The sequence below is a fragment of the Microtus oregoni genome, unplaced genomic scaffold (genome assembly GCF_018167655.1).
Source record: "Microtus oregoni isolate MIOR12 unplaced genomic scaffold, Mior012 000002F_ref0000024, whole genome shotgun sequence".
Taxonomy (NCBI): Eukaryota; Metazoa; Chordata; class Mammalia; order Rodentia; family Cricetidae; genus Microtus; species Microtus oregoni.
The window spans coordinates 26,378,915-26,400,332 of NW_024543061.1; the positions used below are offsets into that span (position 1 = coordinate 26,378,915).

A 21,418-nucleotide genomic window follows, 5' to 3' on the forward strand; every position below is an offset into this window, starting at 1 on the left:
GCAGGGAGCTGGGCTCCTGGGTCTTCATCCCTTGCCTACAGCCTGTCCTTGCCACTTCCTGGCCCATGCTAGGCTCTACACTACTCTTATGACGCTCTTATCCATCAAGCAAAGCTGACTCTGACCATTTCCATGATTCCTAGGCTCCCATCTCATACACACAAACGGGAGGCCCAGGGGCTAACCCATCACCAAACCACTGCCCAGAAAGCCAAAGAGTGGGCTGTGGGGCCATAGGACAATCCATAGCAGGGGCCAGCATTAGAGAGGGGTCACCTTCCACAAAACGCTTCCTGCAGTCCTGACAGGAGCCTCCCCTCCCCACCACTCCTCCAAAACACCATGAAAACACACAACACAACACAGGGCTCTTAATTGGGACAGTATGTTCTCCAGCGCCGGCCTGGAAAGCCAACCCTGGAAACAAAGCCGGCCCTCCTTCCCCGCCAAATCGCTTCTGCCGCCCCAATCTGGCCCTGCTCCCGGCAGGCTCAGAGGGGCCAGAGGAGTCAGAAGTCCCTGCTCAACCCTCCTAGGGGACTCTCTAAGACAGTGGGGGTGGTCTGACAAGATGGTGCCCTGCACTGGCTACAGTAGGCCCTTCTGCCCCACCTGGCTGAAAGCAGGTGAGCCATCAGGCCTGGCCTTCATGAAAAAGGCCAAGTGACTGGAGTCATGGACATAGATGGGATTCTGGGTTGGAGCCAGGCCTGCAAGCAGAAGTCCTATAGCTCAATCCTACTAACTCCTGAATCCCGAAACCCTGGCCTGAATCCACCTGTGCTCCACACGCTGCTCTCGGAGGTAAGTGCATATAAAAGACACCCAGGGAAAATGAAAGCAGTGGAACGTAGCTGCTGGAGCCCAGGCATCAGAGGAGGCTCTCTGCTCAGACTCCCCAAACGTATTCTTCGGAGACCCCCAGGATAGAGGGGACCGACCTTTCTTCCAGACACAGCTCCAAGACTTAGGACAGCCACTCATGGGTCTCACAGGGCTGGACCCAGCTGGGCAGGGCTGGGTGGGCACCCAAGTAGCTGGCGTGAGGGCACTTGGAGCATGTTCTTGCCCTCCAGGCACTTAAGTAAAGGACTCAGTTTACCATACAGCAAATCGAAGAAACAAACAAACCTGACCTGAGCCAATCAGAAGCCTGGGGCTCACATAGTCCAGCCCCTTCCCCACACAAGGTCACACACACAGAAGCTGGTGGGAAGTCGGTAGAACCCATGTTCCTAAGTTCAAGAACAATGCTCCATTTCCTACAATGGGGCTATTCCTTCTTTACTGTCCTAGAGGGCAGCTTCCTGCTGAGCTAGCCCAGAACTCTGCATCCCAGAAGCTTCCTAGAGACACTGAAGCTGATGCTCACTGGACCATGCCGGGAGAAGCAAAGTATACACCAGCTCTGCCGGGAGAAGCAAAGTATACACCAGCTCTGCCCCCAAACTCTCACCTGTCATCACCAGTGTCCTAACTATAACCTAGGACATCTGCCTCCCGGCTTCTCTCTTGGGGTCCCCAGGCAGGCCCTCCTCTCCTAAGCACATACACCTACTTACTCAAGTCACCCCAATCTCTGAGTAGAAACTGACCATACCAAGTGAGAGAAGGTGAGCTGAGACAGGCCAGAAAGGTGGGGGGCTATACCTTAACCTCACCTCCACAGCCCTAGATGGCCCAGCTGCCAGGCACTGGTCCCAGGTCATCTTGGTAGCAGCTCAGCCCACAGAACACTGTACTTGCAAGACCACCCTTACCCCAGAGAAGACCTGACCCTGGCACTGTATTTGCTGTCTTCCTTTCTTTAAAGTATCCCCTTACACGGCACAAACTTCAGCCCTCACAGCCTCGACCCACCCAGGACCTCAGTCAGTTTGGCCAATTGACTTCAACTTCCTGCTCAGTACAGCAAACATCGCAACAGGAACCAGGAGCAGAGGGCAGAGGCTTGCCCCAGAACCACCACAGACAGAGCCGGGGAGCTAAGCACCAAGCAGCCCTGGATGGCATGGCTGTGGAGACCCTGCTATCTCTTGGTCAGATGCCAGCTGATTCTTACCAGATGTAAGGTATCCTGAGTACGCACGCTTCCTGTGAGGGGTTCCAGATACAGTCCCTGCTCATTCCTTTCTCCAAACTCTAACAAGGACCTCAGAGGACCTGGCAAGTGCTGTCCTCTGTCCTGCCACCTCATTCCTTCCCTTCCCCACCCAGCTCCACTCCAAGGGGCTCCGCTGTCACCCTCAGATCAAGCCTCCTGTTGTGTGAATTTCCCCCAAACTGACATTATTAAGGCTCAGGAAGCAAACAAAACTTACAAGTCTCAAGATGCTCCTGAAACTTATAAGATTCACAAGTTCCCCCAAGGTTACTCCAGTATTACACAGTACTAGGAAGAAGAGCCCCTCCAACCAGTAGAACTTCCTGTGCAAGTCATGCGGGTAGCTCCAGGAACAGAGTTTCTGAGTGTTCCCAGCCATGCTGTGGTAGGCTTTTCAGTGTGCAACTGCCTCTGAGTCTCACACAGTGGAGTAAGCAACTGCAGTCAACTCACTGGCTCTCCAAGCTAGCCACTTGTTCCCATCTCTCCAGGAAATCATACGGCTCCTCTACTTCTGCCAGTCCCTTGATAGCCCATTCTTAGGTACTTTCTCAACAAGTAAGGATTCCCTAGGGACAAGGCTTTGTCTCCCTCCTACCAGACAGGCGACACCAAAAACTGGGGTTCTATCTCCTCATTGGAACAGGTCACTGGTTGCCACCAGACTCTAGGAACACATGGAAAATGTGGGACTCTCCCAAGTCAGTGTCTCCCCACAGCAGCCATGCTTACCGGGAAGGCGTAGACAAAGATGCCCAGGAAGAGCAGGAGGATGAAGAGGATGATGAAGAGGATGATGGCACACCGGAAGCGTCTCCACAAGATGAACTTCATGGTCTTGTATGGGGAGGTAAACCACAGGAAAGAGGTGTCGGGGCGCCTGGAGGGGAGACCCCAAGTGTCAGCAGAGCTCTCAGCTGGGACAGTGGGTAAACCAGCCTGGCTCCGGGAGAGGAGCACCCATGCCCTCCGCCCCTCCTCCACAGCCTCTGCTGAGATGATGCTTGCCTATGACACCTGTGTTCTTGGTGCTACTGAGCCCCATCATCAGGACTCCTTGCTTCTTGCCCTCTTCCCTTCTGAACCCATACTCAGCCACAGATCGCATGCTTGGGAGTGGGGTGGAGCTTCCAGGATGCCCTGTTTGGTGAATGAGAGCACACTGACCCCCCAGATAAGCCAGGCTGGCTGCCCCTGTGTACACAGCTGGACATTGGAGGATAAAGAATAAAGAAGCCAGAAAAGCCCATTGCAATCACTCGTTCCCAACAAAGAACTGCAAACCCCTCCCCTTGGTCAGTAAAACCACTCAAAGAACACAGAGGGCTTTGCGTCTCAATCTTGGCCTCTGTAATATCCACTAGTCCTGGGTCTTGGCACTTCCTCCTTTGTCCATCGGATCCCAGCATTCTGGGGTAAAGGTGCCTTTCCCTGTTCTCTAACCCCACATGGGGACAGCACTGATAAAGTAAACCATACACCTATGCTCACTTTCAGAAACACCATGGTGGGTGATGTCAAGCATAGCCCTGAACTGAGTTCCAAAACTATTGTCAGCAACTGCCCAGGAGGCTGGAGAACAGCTTCCCGTCTTCCGTCTTTTAGCTGGAATGACCTCATTTATTTTTGGAAAGCTGAGTCTCATCTGTGAAATGGAGGTAGCTTCGCAGCAGGAGAGATCTCAGGACACTGGACCCTAATGCATTATGCTTAACACAAACCCACAGGGAACAGCTTCTTTTTGCTTTGTTTGGTTTTGTGTTTTGGATTTTGTGACAGTGTCTTGCTATGTAGCCCAGGTTAGCCTGGAGCCCATTATCCTCCTGCCTCAGCCTCTCGACTGCCAGGACAAGAGGCCTGCACTTTCTACCTGGCTTGGCACCCGCTGCATGAATTAGTACAAGAGCCCAGTGTTCCCTAAGGCTGCGTCCATGGCCTGCATCTCTCTAAGCCATGGAAAAACTCTGTACCAACTGACCTTGGATCTTCTAGCTTCGGATTCATGTTGGGCTCATCCCGACCCTGGCCAGCGGGCCGTTCTTCATGTTCACTCTCTGCAACGATCTCCAAGGTCATTTCCAGCTTGCCCTGTGGACACCAATGGAACCTGATTGGGGCCTCTGGCCAGTGACCCAGAGCAGAGCCATCCCAGAACAAACAGAAGGACTGAACTGCTATTTTTATTTTGAAAAATGCAGGGTTATGGGGTTAGAGTAGTGGTTCAGCAGCTAAGAGTGCCTACTGCTCGCACAGAGGAGCCTAGTCCAATGTCCAGCTCACAGAAAGACGGTGAGTCACAACCGTCATCTCTTCTTCTGACACCTACTGGACCCGTACACCTGTGGTACACATACATACACTAGGCACGAGCAGAGACACGTCAAATAAAACAAGCGCACATAGTCAGCTTCAACTGCCTACTTCACCCAAAAGGGAGTCAAATGAGAAGAGAGATTCTCAACTGAGGAACTGTCTAGGAAACATTGGCCTTTGGGCATGTCTGTATTTTCTTAACTGTCATGGAGGTGGGTGAGGCTGTCCCTGGGCAGGTGGTCCTGGGCTGTCTAGGAAGAGGTAGCTGAGCAAGCCAGAAGAGGCAAGCCAGGAAGCAGCACTCCTCCGTGGCCTCTACTTCAGGTCCTGCCTGCAGGTTCTCATCTGAAAGTCTACCTTGGCTTTCCTCGGTGATGAACCTATAAGCCAAATAAACAAACCCTTTCCTCCCCAATCTGAATTTGTTTGTAGTGTTTAGCACAGCAACAGAAAAGCAAGCTGCAATAATAAATATGTTTTTAAACAGTGGATTGTCCTAACCACAAAAGCATTAAGGAGCTACATAAAGAAGGGCGGTCACCCCACCCATTCTATGTGGAGACAGGTGTTCTCAGCATCCTTTTTTTTTTTTTTACCATTTTAACCTTTCTACTACTGTATTTTATCTTGTTTTATTAATTTATTTTTAATTGTGTGTGTGTGCACAGGTGGCCAAAAAAGGGCACTGGATCCCCTTGAGCTGGAGTTGCGGGTAATTGTGTGCCAATCATTGTAGGTACTGAGAACTGAACTGAGGTTCTCTAGAAGACCAAGTCATCCCTCCAGCCCCTGATTCCCAACATTCTTATTCATTGGAGCTGCAACTGTGTGAGGCACAGCACTGTGTATGCGGCTCCAAAGTTTCTTCACTCAGGGAGATATTTCACTGTATAATTATATATTATCCAAAGTTTGGTTTCTAATGATTGTAAAGCATCCTATGGTTGGTTGACCATAATTTATTTAATAACTACTTATTTTGGCTTATTTTATGTTGTTTTCAACTCTTTGAAATGAATAAATAATAGCACAACAAACATCCCAGAACCTAAAGTTTTAATTTAACCACTGATTTTTTTTTTTTGAGATGAGAGTTTAGAAGTGGGACGGCAAAGTACAAGGGCAAAGATGTGTTAAATCCTGCATGGTGTGGTACCCAATTGCTCCCCACACAGCGCAACAAGCCATGCATTCCCTGGCAGAAGGAAGTGAGGTCTGTCTCCCAAAACTTTACCAATGTGAACATTTCTGGTTTGTTTGTTTTGCTAATCTAATTTAATAGCCCAAACAGCAGCTTCTAAAATAGTCCTTTAGTTACTAGGGAACAACTCACTTCTCATGCATAATGCGTGTCTAACCCTGTGAACTAGCAGTCCATGTAGCTTGCTGACTTCCCTTTGGGATGTGTTTCTTATTGGTTATCACAAGTCTTTGTATAACAAGGGCATTTTCCTTCAAGGGCCACTTGAGGGCTGGTTAGCTACTCTGAAACCAGTCAGAGATTAACTTCCTCTCTGGTGTTGATTTGCACTCTAGGGAGGGACTGGTCCTCTAATCACTCTTTCTCCTCCCACCAGCGCAGACCTCTGTCAGGCAAGAACAATCCCTGACAGGGTCCTGCACAAACAGAAAAGGCAGGCCTCTATCCATCCAACAGGAAGCACCAATCAGAGATACTCAGAACCAATCTCCAGAAGGCCATTTGTTCAATTCAACAGGTCTCCCTGCAACAGGAGCCTTGGGAGAAGAAGGCTGGCATAGGAAGAGGGAGGAAAACCCTAGAAAATAGAAGATGGAGAGAGAAGGGCCTAGGAGATGGCTCAGTCAATAAAGTGTTTGTCATGCAAGCGCTAGGATCTGAGCGAGATCCCCAGAACCCACACAGAACCCCAGTCATGGTGATGTGTTTGAAATTCCAGGACTTGGGAAGTAGCAACCGGCCATCCCCTGTAGCTTGCTGGCCAGACAGCTTAGCCTAACGAATGAGCAGGAAGCCAATGAGAGCCCCTATCATTAAAAAAAAAAAAAAAACAATCCGGGCACCCAAGGATTATCACCAGAGATTGACCTTTGGCTGCACATCTGCACACAGAGGAACGTAATAGAGAGTGGCGGGGGGGGGGGGGGGGGAGCGTGTCGCTGGGTTCCATGGGAGAGACAGCCCTTGCCCTCCACCGGGCTGGAAAGCAGACTCACCGCCAGCATCTTCTTCTCGCCCTCCTCTGTCACACAAGGCCACCATCCTTTCACTGTCTTCTGCTCAAAAAGGGACACAAACCATTCAGGGTGGAAGGTGTCATCCAGCTGGTCCAAGGAGCACTTCTCAGCTGTCTTGGCTGGCTTGGGCATGTGGTTGAGATCCAGCTGCAGGGAGCCTGTGGCAGAGCGATGCCCTTAGAGGATGTAGCAACCACTGTCCATTTAAGGCCACTCTGGGCGGGCAGACTCAAGAGCTCACTGTCACCTCTTCAGTTTGTATTCATGGCTCAGCCGAGGGGGAGGGGTTAGATCCACCACCTCCCCAGCTCCTGTCCATTTCCTCAAGCTCTCTTCACACAGCCTCCCATCATCCATTCGTGCATGAACATGTAATCTACTCAGTCTGTTTTCTCACCTGGGCACAGATGCCCACTTCTGCGGTACATCTACAGTAAAAACCCTTCATACACCCATGGCCTTCACACACTCATCCATTCATTTGTGTAAAATGATTTTTATCATGGTAGAATATACACATACACATATATATCCATACACATATATGTATGCATACTACACACACACATTCATATAGTGTAGGTGTGTGTGTGTATACACTGGTTAGATTTATTTATTCCACTTAACACACGTGAAGGTCATCTTGGAAGAGTGAACCTTGATTGATAAAATGCCTCCATTAGAAAATATCTGTGGGCCATTTCCTTGATTAATGATTGACATGGGAGGCAGTGCCACTCCTAGGCAAGTGGTCCTGAGTTGTATAAGAAAGCACGCTATCTCTCCTTCTGCTCCTGATTTGGACCTTGAGATTTATGTCCGGTGCTCCAATGTGGGTCTCTGTCTCTGTTTCCTTTCATCGCCTGCTGAAGGTTAATATTCAGGAGGATGCCTATATGTTTTTCTTTGGGTTCTCCTTATTTAGCTTCTTAGGATCACTAATTATAGGCTCAATGTCCTTGGTTTATGGCTAGAAACCAAATATGAGTGAGTACATCCCATGTTCCTCTTTTTGGGTCTGGCTTACCTCACTCAGGATAGTGTTTTCTATTTCCATCCATTTGCATGCAAAATTCAAGAAGCCCTTGTTTTTTACTGCTGAGTAGTACTCTAATATGTATATATTCCATACTTTCTTCATCCATTCTTCCATTGAAGGGCATCTAGGTTGTTTCCAGGTTCTGGCTATCACAAACAATGCTGCTATGAACATCGTAGAGCAAGGAACTCAGGACCGCAAGGGGTGCACCCACACACTGAGACAATGGGGATGTTCTACTGGGAACTCACCAAGGCCAGCTGGCCTGGGTCTGGAAAAGCCTGGGATAAAACCAGACTAGCTGAAGATAGCGGACAATGAGGACTGCTGAGAACTCAAGAACAATGGCAATGGGTTTTTGATCCTACTGCACGCACTGGCTTTGTGGGAGCCTAGGCAGTTTGGATGCTCAACTTGCTAGACCTGGATGGAGGTGGGGGTTCCTTGGACTTCCCACAGGACAGGGAACCCTGATTGCTTTTCGGGCTGAGGGGGGGGACTTAATTGGGGGAGGAGGAGGGAAATGGGAGGCGGTGGCGGGGAAGAGACAGAAATCTTTAATAAATAAATAAATTTAAAAAAATAAAATAAAAAATAAAAAAAAAGAAAGCACGCTAGCCAGATGGTGGTGGCGCATGCCTTTAATCCCAGCACTCGAGAGGCAGAGGCAGGTAGATCTCTGTGAGTTCGAGGCCAGCCTGGTCTACAAGAGCTAGCTCCAGGACAGGCTCCAAAGCTACACATTAATCCTGTCTTGAAAAAGAAAAGAAAGCATGCTGGACAAGGCACAGGGAGCTAGCCAGTAAGCAGCATTCCCCCATGGTTTCTGCTTTTGTCCCATGCCTCCATGTTCTTTCCGGACTTGGCTTCCTTTGGTGATGGACTGTAATCAATAAACCAAATAAACGCTTTTCTCTCTAACTTGCTTTTGGTCATGGTGTTTATCACACCAATTAAAAAGCAAACTAGGACATGGTGTGTGTGTGTGTGTGTGTGTGTGTGTGTGTGTACACAACTGTTTGGGGATGTGCATGCATGTGTGATGTGGGAGTGTCATATATCAGTCTATTGATTTCATTGGTTAAGCAATAAAGAAACTGCTAGGCCCATTTGATAGGCCCACCCTTAGGTGGGTGGAGTAAACAGAACAAAAAGCTGGGAGAAAGAAGCTGAGTCAGTGAGTCGCCATGATTCTCACACTCCAGACAGACGCTGGTTAAGATCATTCCTGGTAAGCCAGCTCGTGGGCTACAGCAGATTATTAGAAATGGGCTAGTCCAGGTGCGAGAGCTAGCCTAGAAGAGGCTAGATAGAAATGGGCCAAGCGGTGTTTAAAAGAATACAGTTTCCGTGTAATTATTTCGAGTAAAGCTAGCCGTGGGGGCGGCCGGGTGCCGGGGATGCAGCCCCGCTGCTCCTATTACAACACATGTGTTCATATATGTAGAAATCAAAAGTTGATATTAGGTGTTGTGGTTTGAAAGAAAATGGTCTCCATAGACCTATAAGGAGTGGCGCTATTAGGAGGTGTGGCCTTATTAGCATAGGCGTGGCCCTGTTGGGGGAAGTGTGTCACTGGCCTTTGAGGTCTCTGACGTTCAAGCGGGACCAGTGGTTCCCAGTTCTCTTCCTGCTACCTGCTGATCTGGATGGAGGATTCTCAGCTACCTCTCCAGCACCATGGTTGCCTGCTTCCTGCTATTATGAGAATGGACTAACCTTCTGAAATGGTAAGCCAGTCCCAATTAAATGTTTTCCTTTCTAAGAGTTGCCATGGTCATAGTGTCTCTTCACAACAATAGAAACCCTAACTAAGATGGGTGTCTTCGTTAGTTACTCTCCCCCTCATTTTCTGAGACAGTCCTTCTCACTGAACCTGGAGCTCAAGGGTCAGCTAGCTTGCCAGTGAGCCTCTCTGCTCCTCCCCAGCACCGGGACTGTAGGCACACGTCCTCCTCCCCAGCACCGGGACTGTAGGCACATGTCCTCCTCCCCAGCACCGGGACTGTAGGCACACGTCCTCCTCCCCAGCACCGGGACTGTAGGCACATGTCCTCCTCCCTGGCACCGGGACTGTAGGCACATGTCCTCCTCCCCGGCACTGGGACTGTAGGCACATGTCCTCCTCCCCGGTACCGGGACTGTAGGCACATGTCCTCCTCCCCAGCACCGGGACTGTAGGCACACGTCCTCCTCCCCAGCACCGGGACTGTAGGCACATGTCCTCCTCCCTGGCACCGGGACTGTAGGCACATGTCCTCCTCCCTGGCACCGGGACTGTAGGCACATGTCCTCCTCCCCAGCACTGGGACTGTAGGCACACGTCCTCCTCCCCGGCACCGGGATTGTAGGCACATGTCCTCCTCCCCGGCACTGGGACTGTAGGCACATGTCCTCCTCCCCAGCACCGGGACTGTAGGCACATGTCCTCCTCCCTAGCACTGGGACTGTAGGCACATGTTGCCACACTTGTTTCTTTATAGGTGCTGGAGTCCAAACTCAAGTCCTCGTTCTTCTGCATAGCAAACATTTTACCCACTGTGCCATCTGCCAACCCCCACCAATTCTAATTCAGGGGCTTTAGATACAGTCACGATGTTACGTAGCTGTCACCACTATTTCCAGACACTTCTCATCCTCAAAGAGAAACTGACTGCTAAGCAGTAATTCTCTTGTCTCCTCAGCCCTGGGTACCAGTGTTGTCTTGTCTGTATGGACATGCCTCTTATAGTTACAAACATCTGCCCTTAGGCGTCTGGTTTATTTCATTGAGCAAAATATTTTCAGTCTCTCCATATCCCTGTATGTCAGTATGTTTTTACAGTTCAATCATATTGCCATAGGGAGACAATACATTTTATTTATCCAATCATCTGTTGGTGGACATGAATCATCTTCTTCCTGTGATGCCTACAGACATCTGGGTGACTAGAAACTGGCACGCATGGGCCAGTTCTTTTCCTGCTGCCTGCTGATCTGGATGGAGGATTCTCGGCTACCTCTCCAGCACCATGTTTGTCTGCATACTGCCTTGCTTCCTGCTATTATGAGAATGGACTAACCTTCTGAAATGGTAAGACATCCCCAGTTAAATGTTTTCCTTTCTAAGAGTTGCCATGGTATGTGGGGACCAATCACACTGGGGAACCTGAAGATGGCCAACATTCACCAAGACATATAAACCAAGCAAAACAGGGTCCATCTGCCTGACAGAATGCCAGACAGACATGTGTTCATGTAGATAGACACCTACTATGGTCAGGAGAGGACAGGTCCATGCACATACAGGAGGTACACAATAGTACACATCATGCATCTGTGCATGTATAAAATGCAGATATAATGCAGATGTATTCATTTATATTCATATATTCCAGGCTATCTCTGAATGAAGAAATAGGGAAGAATACAATGTTTAGTTCTATCTTTCTAATTTTTCTATAAGAATCTTGTATTGAATAGATAAAATATTAAAATTCAAACCTAGAGCCATCATTTTTATAGCCCACTATTACAATGAGATCCCCCAAAGTACTCCCATCTCCCATCCCATGTGCCACAACTGGCCCTGGAGTGACAGGGGTAGGGGGAACAGGAAGACCAGCACAGAGACAGGCAAGCATGCCCGTCAGAAGCCTGGGGCTGCGCAATAATACACTACTTTGTGACTTCTGTAGACAAGGGCCACGCAGGAGGGCACCAGTGACCTGCTCAGAGCCCCTTTGCTACCAGATGACAAGGCAGAACTTGGAACGGGGACTTCTGACCTCCCAGGCTGCCTTCATCATGACTTAACTATTTGTTCCAACAGTGGTAAAATGCACATAACACAAAATGCACCACTCTAGAGGCTGGAGGTGCCCGGAGTTAAGAGCACTCGCTGCCCTTGCAGAGGACCCAGATTTGATTTTCAGCACCCACACGATGGAGCATGACTAGCTGTAACTCTAGTGACGGGATCTGACGCCCTCTTCTGGCTTCTGTGGGCACTGGTAATGGACATGGTACACATACATACATTCACACAAAAAACTCCTTGGTATAAAATAAAAACAAATCTTCCATTTAAAAAAAATCCATCACTCTGTGCATATTCAAATCTAGAGTCAGGAGTTGCACAACCATAGAGCTCCACCTAATTCCAAATGTTTCAGGCATCAGAAAGAAACCTGTGAAACCTATTTCTATCTATTAGACAGTGCTCCCCATGGTTCCCGTTCATCTATTCTCCCCTGCTTGTGTGTGTGTGTGTGCACATGTTTGTGCAGACATACATTAGTGTATACATGTACCTGTGCCTTTAAAGGCCAGAAATCAATCTCAGATGTTGCTCCTCAGGGACTGTCCACCGTGTTTTCTCTGAGACAAGGTCTTTCACTGGCCTGGAGCTGGCCAGGTAAGCTACACTGGGTGCCTAATGAGTACCAAGATCCTGCCTGTCTCTACCTTCCCAGTGCTGAGATCAAAGGTAAGTACCGCCACATCTGGCCTTTTTTTTTTTAACCTAAGTTTTGGGCTTCAAGTCAAGTCCTCAAGCTTACACACTTAACACGTTGCTGACAGAATCACCTCCCCAGACTTCTTCTCCTCTTTAGACCTGTTGGGTGTGGGCTAGATGTGGAATTATGCGGTGCCAATCCTTCCTCCCCATCACTCAGCACGTTTCCAAGGCCCACCAAATGTAGTTGGGAGCAGTATCTCTTTTCTTTGTGTATATGAACAATATCCCATGTATGGACGGAACACGTTTCATTGTTTTCCTACTTTTGGTAAGGCTGTTACTAACCTGTTTCTCTCCCAACAGTCCCTGCTGGCCTCAGACCATTCCTCCTTGTCTTCATGCCTCCCTAAGGTCCCCACGCCTCCCTACCCTTCAGCCCAGGTCCCCACACCTCCCTACCCTTCAGCCCAGGTCCCCACGCCTCCCTACCCTTCAGCCCAGGTCCCCACGCCTCCCTACCCTTCAGGTTCCCATGCCTCCCTACCCTTCAGCCCAGGTTCCCATGCCTCCCTACCCTTCAGGTTCCCATGCCTCCCTACCTTTCAGATCCCCATGCCTCCCTACCCTTCAATCCAGGTCCCCATGCCTCCCTACCCTTCAGGTCCCCATGCCTCCCTACCCTTCAACCCAGGTTCCCATGCCTCCCTACCCTTCAGCCCAGGTTCCCATGCCTCCCTACCCTTCAGGTTCCCATGCCTCCCTACCCTTCAGATCCCCATGCCTCCCTACCCTTCAACCCAGGTCCCCATGCCTCCCTACCCTTCAGGTCCCCATGCCTCCCTACCCTTCAACCCAGGTTCCCATGCCTCCCTCCCCTTCAGCCCAGGTCCTCATGCCTCAGCTTGGCTCCTTAAGCCATCTAACCAGAGCCCTGTTCATTAGGACAGTCTCTGGGGCATGGAGATGAGCAGTGACCAGATTCTCGCTATTTCTGGGCTCTATATTGCTAGACTAGCACGACCTGGGACCTCCCTGTCAGAAGTAAGGATGATAAAAGTGAGACTTACCCAGAAAGTCATCAAAGGAGAACTTGTCATTGTCCCAAATCTGGAAGACCACGCGAGCTGGGATCTTGCTCTCTGTCTTGTCAAGTCTCCAGAAGGCATCCTGACCCAGAGGAGGATCAGGGAAGCAAAGTTAGAAAAGTTTGTACCAAGCCACAGACAGAGAAGCCCCTCTAGCCTGGAAGGCTACAAGGTAGAGGCTGTGGAGCAGTGTATCCCTGAGGGTCACGTCCAAGCCAGGTCCTAGCAGGAAGAGTAAGAAGGGCCTGGCAGTGCTCGGGGGTGCAATAGCTGGTTTTTAATGTCGATTTGCTATGACTTAGAATCACCCGAAATGAGAAGCTCAATTGAGGAACTGTCTAGATGAGCTTGGCCTGTGGGCACATCTGTGGGAAATTCTTAATTGTTCATTGATGTAGGAAGGACCAGACTATAGCCAGTGGCACCATTCCCTAGGCTGGGTCCTGAATTATCTTCCAACAAGAAAGCTTTCCGCTGAGAAACCCAAAGCACCTAGAATGTCCAGGGCACAGAATAGGGAGTAGCAAGCTGGGATTCGAACAGTCAGGTTCCAGGGTCCTGCTCTCAGCCCTAAACTGGGCTTTGCACATGCAGTCTCCAGGACTTGTGGGCTGGCAGAGAGCACCAGGGTGTACCCCCAGCTGTCACTGGAAGGAAGCAAGGCACACTGCTGTAAGTAGCTGGCACTGAGGCAGGTCCCCAGATTCTCCCTCCTATTCCTCCAGGCCCCCTCCACCTCCAGGCCCCACCAAGAAGTTTCTCCTTCCTTCTAGAAGAGGAGAACACTTTCCCATCCTGGTCGTTCTCCCTTATCCCACTGGTCAGTTCTTCTAGAACGAGGCACCTGGAAGGCATGGAAGTGAGATGGCCAATGGGTCTAAGCACTCTCCATCTGAAGGACTGTCACTGGGCTGTTCTGTTCACTGTGGATCCACCTGGGCAGGAAGTATGTTTAGGAAACATCTTCTGGGGCCAGCCTGAGACCTGGACCCATATCTCCTGGTGCAAGCTGGGAGATCAGAGCTGGGTAACCCAGGGAACCATGGGAGTGTCTGGCCTCAGATGCCATGGAGGTGGTTAATCCTCATTGTCAACCTGGGAGTACTTAGAATAACCCAGGAGACACACATAGGGGTGTGTCTGTAAGGGTGTTTCCAGAAGGTTTAATAGAGGGAAAACACCCTCTGCAGGAGGCATTGTCACATGGGTTGGGCTCCCAGAATGAATATAATAGGGGAAATGAGAGGATTGCTAACTACTAGCACCGCCCCCATTCCCTGTTTCCTCTTCTGTGGAGACATTAGCAGTCACGTTACATTCCCTACACTACGGAGTCACCTCACCAGACCTTCTGTGATGGACTGTCTCTCTTTAAACCATGAGCCAAAAGAAACCTTTCATCCTTTACATCCGGTACAGTGTCATAGCAACAAGTAACTAACGAACCCATCAAAGCCACCATGAACCCAGCCTTCAGAGTCACACCCACCTCACCAAGCTTCCCAAGGGAAGACCATGGCCACTGTCCACAAAGAACAGCCATCACATCAGCGCCAGAGCCTAGACTGCAGCCTGCATTGAAGGAAAGCAGACCGAGGCTGGCCCCAGCCACCCCTCTCTGTCTTTACCTCCTGCTTGGCTGCCTGGCCCAGCCTCCTGCAGGTGCCTGCTTCCCCTAGCCAGCTTTTACAGTCTGCTCTAGGCTGCCTGCAGGGCCGCCAGCAACCTCCATTTCTCAACAGGCTGGTTTACAGGCTCAGTAATGAGCCAGAGGTTCAAACAGCCCCTGGTGGGAGCAGCTGGTCAGGGGCTCGGCCTGGGGAATGAGCCTCCCAGGTCCCAGGCGCTCATTATGCTCCCGGCCTGGGCCCTTTTACTAGCTGTTTATTTGCAGGGTGGGGGCCTGTCTGTACGGCAGGCCCCAGTGGGTGTGCTGGACTCCAGGTGGGGAACAAGGCTGAACAACCCGCGGTGGTTCAAAAAAGTGGGATGAAAGGAGACCTTGTACTTTATGACAGTCTCGTCTGGTTAATGGGGTCCCTTGAGGGTCGGCCTGCCTGCCAGGGGCCCCAAACCTCATGGCAGAGGACTGCTTCAGCAGCCAAGCCTGAGAGTCCACAGCCTTTGCAGGCCTTGCCCTCACCCACTCCATCCTGTCCTGCAGCTAATCAGTGCCCTGCTGTGGGCAAGCTCCACTTGCCTCTCAGGATCCACCTCGGATGTGCCTACTAGCCCCGCTACCCTCCTTAATGTTTCCGCTTGATCCATCCCTCCTGTCTCCTGTCTCCAGCCATCCTCTGCATGGGGAGGAGTCTTCTGCTCCTTCCTAGATGTGTGTCCTCACTCCTGGGCACCTTTCTCCTCGGCACCCTATCCCTTTGTGGAGTCTCCTCTATTCCACCAGGCCACCATACTCTTGCCCTGTAGCCTACACAAGCCATTCTGTCTGGACCCCGCCTCCCCTGTGACTCAGTCACCTTCCCGTTCTTACCAGGGCCTTCAAAAGAAACGAAACTCCACGGGTGCCAGAGCAGGGCGACTCTAGCTGTCAGCCAGCACCTGCAACTGGGCCCTCAGAGATACCAGCTAGCACTCCTCCACCCCACCCCTCCTCTGCTCCCTCTGGATGCAGTCACATGTATGTGCACATGTATGTGCATGGGTTCATGTCTTTCATTCTCATGACAGCTACTCCCCATTGTCCCGCCCATCTCAATTCGCTGTCATAGTGCCAAATTCTCTTCTTACTTCTCTGAAGGAAACAGGAAGCCCCTACTCCAGACATGCCTGGCCACATTCCCCCAGTGTTGGTAAAAGGCTGTGGCCCCTCCCACTCAAGCAACCAGTGTGCATCTCTGACTCAGTTTCCCCACCAGGTCTACCCCCTTGTGGGGGTCACTGAGTCCTGGAGAAGGTGTGTAGAATGCTTGGTCCTTTCTGCTTTGCTCCTGTCCACAGCTAAAGGAGAGGTACTTCTGTATTTGATAAAGGCTCTCAAGACAGGCGCGGTATCTGCTTATTAGGGAAGCAGGCTTGTAATAGTCAAACTCCAGGGAAAGGCAGCCTCAAAATGTATAGAGCCTGGACACTGCTGGACTTTATACAACCTTGCTGCGAAATTTGGCTTTCTTTTCTGGTAGCCCCTACTGCCATCTCAGGGTTGAAGAATCCCTTTAACCCTAATAAATCCTTATTTTCTTTTTGATGGCTTCTGAATATTTGGCAGGACACTCTGGTTTCTCTGAGGTGCAGATGAGTCTGTGTGTTGGACTGGGAAGATTCAGGCGGGGGAGATGCAATAAAGAGAATTCAGAGAGCAAGAAAGCCAAGTGTATTTGAACTTTCCTTCAAGGTGAAGCCACACGACAGCCTGGGGAGACTGGTGTTGCCGAGGCTGTAATGCCGGGAGCATGACCTGTCTCTGGGTAGAAATCAGACCGATGGGACCTAAGCATATGTAGGCAGGTACTCTGTGAGGGGAACACCTCCAGATAGCCATTAGTGTCAAAGGAGGAAGAGGGTTGAAAGCATCATTGGGCCTTCCTCAAACCATCCTGGCTGAAGACTCACAAGGTCCCATAGCCAAGCATTGTGCTCTGCTGACCTCATAGGGTAGATCAAGTGTGGGTAAGAGGCTGCCACCTTGAATTTGGACCATTCAAGACTGCAGAGATCAATGCTTAGATGAGACCTAAGAATCTAAGTCCCCCACCAAGCTCTACAGGCCAGCCCTACCCTCTGAGGACACAGAGCTGGCTCTACCTTCTGCCCCTGTGATGGGCATGCTGGGCCTCCAGACTCTTCTGCCTGGCACCAGGTTCTTTCATGTTGCTAGGTGTATGTGTGGAAGGGTGAGATAGGCAGGGGCAGCAGGACTTGAACCTGACTATGTGTTAGGTGGGTGCTGTGTGGTTGTCAGTTATCCTGGTAGGTAGAGACACTGGCAACAGTGATACTAGCAGAAAAAGAGAAAGACGTGAGGTACAGAGATGGAGATAACGCCTTCGAGGGTGACAGAGATAGGGGTCAGAGCTGCAGGAATAGAGAGAATGTGACCGTATCAGCTTCAATGTGAAGCCCCAAGAGCCTGGTCCCAGGTCAAAGGCCGCTCACCTTCTTGGCAACAGCGCAGACTTGCTCAGCGGGCAGATAGTCGAAAGGAAACACGAACCTCCAGTTGAAGTTGCCCTCGCCACCAAGGGAGCGGTAGTGCACATCTGTCTTCTGTTTGTGCTCTTCAAATCCCACCATCCAGCTGGCCACACGCGGGAGAGGACAGTCCTCATTAGTCCAAAGCTCACACATCCCGTGGCATTTCCTACAGACCTCCAAAATCAGGTGGGCAACCTCGACTTGGACCAGGAAAGAGTTGTGGAAACGAAGGAACTTGATAAAGGGATTCCCAGGAAATCTCCATGGTGCCCACAACACACCACAGAATGGGACCATGTAACATCTCAGGAGGTCCCCAAGAGTAGCCTCAGTCCTTGCCATTTTAGCTCAAAGAAATTTGAGGGAAATGACCCCCCAAAGGTGCAGACCACCACTATGAAACCCTCCTTGGAACGATATCGTCTCCATCTCTACACCACAGATCCGCACAGAGAGGAACCCCATCCACCCCTGGGAGCTAGGAGGTACCAGGAACTGGCCCAGGTGGAGAATGATGGGACCCTACCCTTTCACATAGATGTCACTCATCTTCTCCCCTGTGAGGCTGAGGTCATCCAAGATCACATCTTTCGTGTTCCAAATAATACAACGCAAGAAAAACCTGTGTGCGGGAGGAAGCGAATGTAGCTACATTGGTACTCCAGCAAAGGATGTCCCCATTGACCAGCCAGCTCATCCAAGGAGTCCTTCTACCTGGTTGGCTGGACATTTTAGCCAGACCCAAACAAACTGCGTTTCAAGAACCCACTGACCCCCAATCTGTCCATCAGGCAACCTTCTCCCGCCTATCCCACAGTTGCCATGGCCCTCTGGCCTCCATCCCTGTTAGCACCTGTAGCCAGGCCCGTTACCTTCTAGCTCTCCGTGGAGTGATGTTGAAAGGAGGTCCAGGCCGGCCCAGTACCTTTGGAAATAGGTCAATCCACATCTGCAACTTCCCCTGTAAAGACCCAAACAGTTCATTCATGTTCTATGCATGCACTCACATGTGTGAGCATGCACACATGCACACACTCTTCTGCTTGCATCCATAGCTTCTGTACCTGTCTATTGAACACACCTGGGGATCAGGCCAAAGGAAATGATACTCAAACCTGCTTGCTTGCCTGTCAGAAAGAGACTCGGCACCCAGGAAAGGAGGGAGCCTAAACAGATCGATGCAGGACCCACTGCAGAGGAGAGATCATTGTCCTCCAGACACAGTCTGTTCAGAGACAGTGGGGAGCTAACTGTGGCCCAGTGTGCAGAGAATGATGTATGCAGAGCCACAGAAGGCCAGGGAGCCAGGGTTTAGTCACAAGGACTCAGGTCCCTATGACAGAAGCCACTTTCCCAGTTTGTTTCCCTCTGCAAATCCAGGAAATGGTCTCTCTTAAAATACAATAAGTAAAGTAACTTGGTTCAGTAACGGCTGCAGGATCTTAGGGCTGGAGAACAAGACAGTATAACCTGGGCTGCTTTGGGAGGCTGGGAGCCAGCCCACCTAGGGAAGAACCTGCTCCTTTCAAAGGTTCCTCAGAGCCTCCCCTGGCTTTTCTCCCCTCTCCTTCTCATCCTGCCCTGAGCCGCTTCCTTCAACCAGCCTGGCTGCCAGTCTTAAGCTTGTTCTCACCTGACTTCCAAAAGGGAAGCTTCCCGCCCTCCTACCCACTCTCTGTGGGCCTCTGCCATTCTAGAGGTCCTGGATCTAGTCTGAGCTCTCAACCGTAGTTCGGTACAGGATGACCTTCTGGAACTAAACCACTAACAATGGCAGACAGAGGACACCCTTAGGTAGGGTTGAAATGGAAAGACACCAAGGCAAGGCAGAAGCCAGGTCTACATGTGCCTAAAGCAAACGCTAGCTTTGTTTCCCAGGCCGTACGGGTCACCCCGAAAGCCCGGGTAGACGACTGTGAAGAAATGAGCCATGGAGAGAGTGACAGATCTCAAAGTCTCCCTGGTAATTTGGCTGTTCTGGCTGTCCTTGGCATGTAGCTCTCTGGGGTCCAAGGATTCCATGGCCCAAGGGACAAGGACTTACCTGCTCAATGTCTGGCTGCAGAGGACTGTAAAGAGGCCGTGACTCCACGTGCTCAGGGACCAGACCTTGTTGCTGAAGGACATGCAGAGCGAGGCGTTCCTCCACTGGGCCTAGGTGTGGGTTCGGGAGTCTACCAGCCTCTGCCCAGAAAACAGAAAGTGAGTGGGGACATGAGAGACAAGACAGCAGGGGTGCCTTCCTCTGAAGGCTGGGCAGAACTCCTGGGAGCCTCAGGGAATCCCTCCTCATGACAGACCATCCCCACAAAAATGCACTGGGCTGGTCCTTATGTCTCACTTTCTATGAGAGAAATGTCACTCCCACAGTCTCCGGGCTTCAAACACAGGTTCCCTGTTACCATCCTTTCCACCAAGCCTCTTCTAGAAAATTCTTACTTTCCATCTACACAGTCTTCCTTGTTCTCACCCATCTGTTCTTAACCTCTCCCAACTCTGAGCCCCAGCAACCTGTACCACAAATCTGGTGTGTCGGCACTGCCAGATTGAAGCTCTGGTTCTCGTAAGTGTGGCCATAGCTCAGTCGCTACACTCAGAAATCACGGTGAATGCTTCTACAGAGGACTCGCATGCCATGCACTGCTGACATGAATGTTACCATGCCCGATCCCTAGAAGGACCTTAGCAGCTGAGTACCACTGCCATTCCCACTTCACAGACATGAACCCTGCAGAAGCCCCACACCTGTGCATCAGGGCAGCTAGGATCCTACTCAGTTAGAAAAGATAAACCTGTGCTTCTCCCGCCTCCTGTTTTCCATGGGACAGCTCCCCACTGACAGATGACTTGGAGACAGGTGCTATGAATGGGAAGAAGCCAGGCTCAGCTCTGGGCCAGAGGCCTTGGCTACAGAAGCACAGGAATGATGGACATGTATGCACCCACACGCTCACATATGCACCCACACACTCATGTGTGCACCCACACGCTCACGTGTGCACCCACACACTCATGCGTGCACCCACACGCTCACGTGTGCACCCACACGCTTACATATGCACCCACACACTCATGCATGCACCCACACGCTCGTGTGTGCACCCACACGCTCATGCGTGCACCCACACGCTCATGCGTGCACCCACACGCTCACGCACCCACACGCTCACATATGTACCCACACACTCATGTGTGCACTCATATGCTCATGTATGCACCCACACACTCACATGTGCACCCATACACTCATGTGTGCACCCACACGCTCATGTGTGCACCCACACGCTCATGTGTGCACCCACACACTCATGTGTGCACCCACACACTCATGCACCCAAGCACCCATTTGTCCACTCACGTATGCTATTGGGTCACTGTTCTTTGGAGCCAAGCACACTCTCATCTGGTGTGTGCTGCTGGGCCAGGAGAATGGCCTGCACCCAGCTGGCTGGTGACTTTGGGAAGGTCATTAAGTATCCCTGGCCTCCATGGCTTCATCTATAAGGTGAGGCAGATGCTGGACCTCAGGATTTTATGACCTAGAACCCCTGTGCTAAAGTGGCTAGCAGAGCAGCGGGTGCCCCCAGAGGAAATGAGACTCCCCTCCTCAACCAGATGCTCATTCTTAATGGCTGAGCCTGGCTCAAGCCCTGGGAGAGTCAGGAGCACAGAGCAAGGAGGAGGGGGTGGGGCACAGGCATCAAAGCCGTCATTTCCTTTTATAACCTCAGCAATAGCCTTGACATCAAACATCTCTGCAACAAGCAGGAGACGCGGGCCAGCTGGGCCTGTAAACACCTCAGGGAGTTGGAACTGCTCTGGGTGGGCGATGTGGGAGTGTGGGCATCTCAGACACATGGGGAGCATGTGGCAAGGCATCTCAGCCACCACTCTGGGCAGAACCAAGGGCAAGGATGGGCTATGGCAATGCCTGTTGGTTGCCCCCAATGCTTAGGTGTAGGAAGTTGGAAATGTTGGTCAGGCAAGCAGGTTAGCCTAATTCAGTAGCAAGAGCCCCTCAGAGGTGGATTACAACCGGCTCTGACCAAAGTCTAACCACTGAAGCC

At 50.9% G+C, this 21,418-nt stretch overlaps 1 protein-coding gene across 14 annotated transcripts in view; it reads right to left on the bottom strand.

The window, feature by feature from the left end:
* Dysf (dysferlin) overlaps window positions 1-21,418 on the bottom strand; it is a 199,065-nt gene that overhangs the window by 298 nt on the left and 177,349 nt on the right. For all 14 annotated transcript variants that reach the window (XM_041645118.1, XM_041645070.1, XM_041645102.1 and 11 more), the window contains 8 exons: window positions 19,396-19,535; window positions 18,224-18,312; window positions 17,878-17,973; window positions 17,313-17,454; window positions 13,182-13,281; window positions 6,614-6,792; window positions 4,083-4,192; window positions 2,837-2,984 (listed from right to left, as the gene is read on the bottom strand). In XM_041645118.1, the coding sequence (XP_041501052.1) occupies window positions 2,837-2,984; window positions 4,083-4,192; window positions 6,614-6,792; window positions 13,182-13,281; window positions 17,313-17,454; window positions 17,878-17,973; window positions 18,224-18,312; window positions 19,396-19,535 (1,004 nt within the window). The remainder of the gene's footprint in view (window positions 1-2,836; window positions 2,985-4,082; window positions 4,193-6,613; window positions 6,793-13,181; window positions 13,282-17,312; window positions 17,455-17,877; window positions 17,974-18,223; window positions 18,313-19,395; window positions 19,536-21,418) is intronic.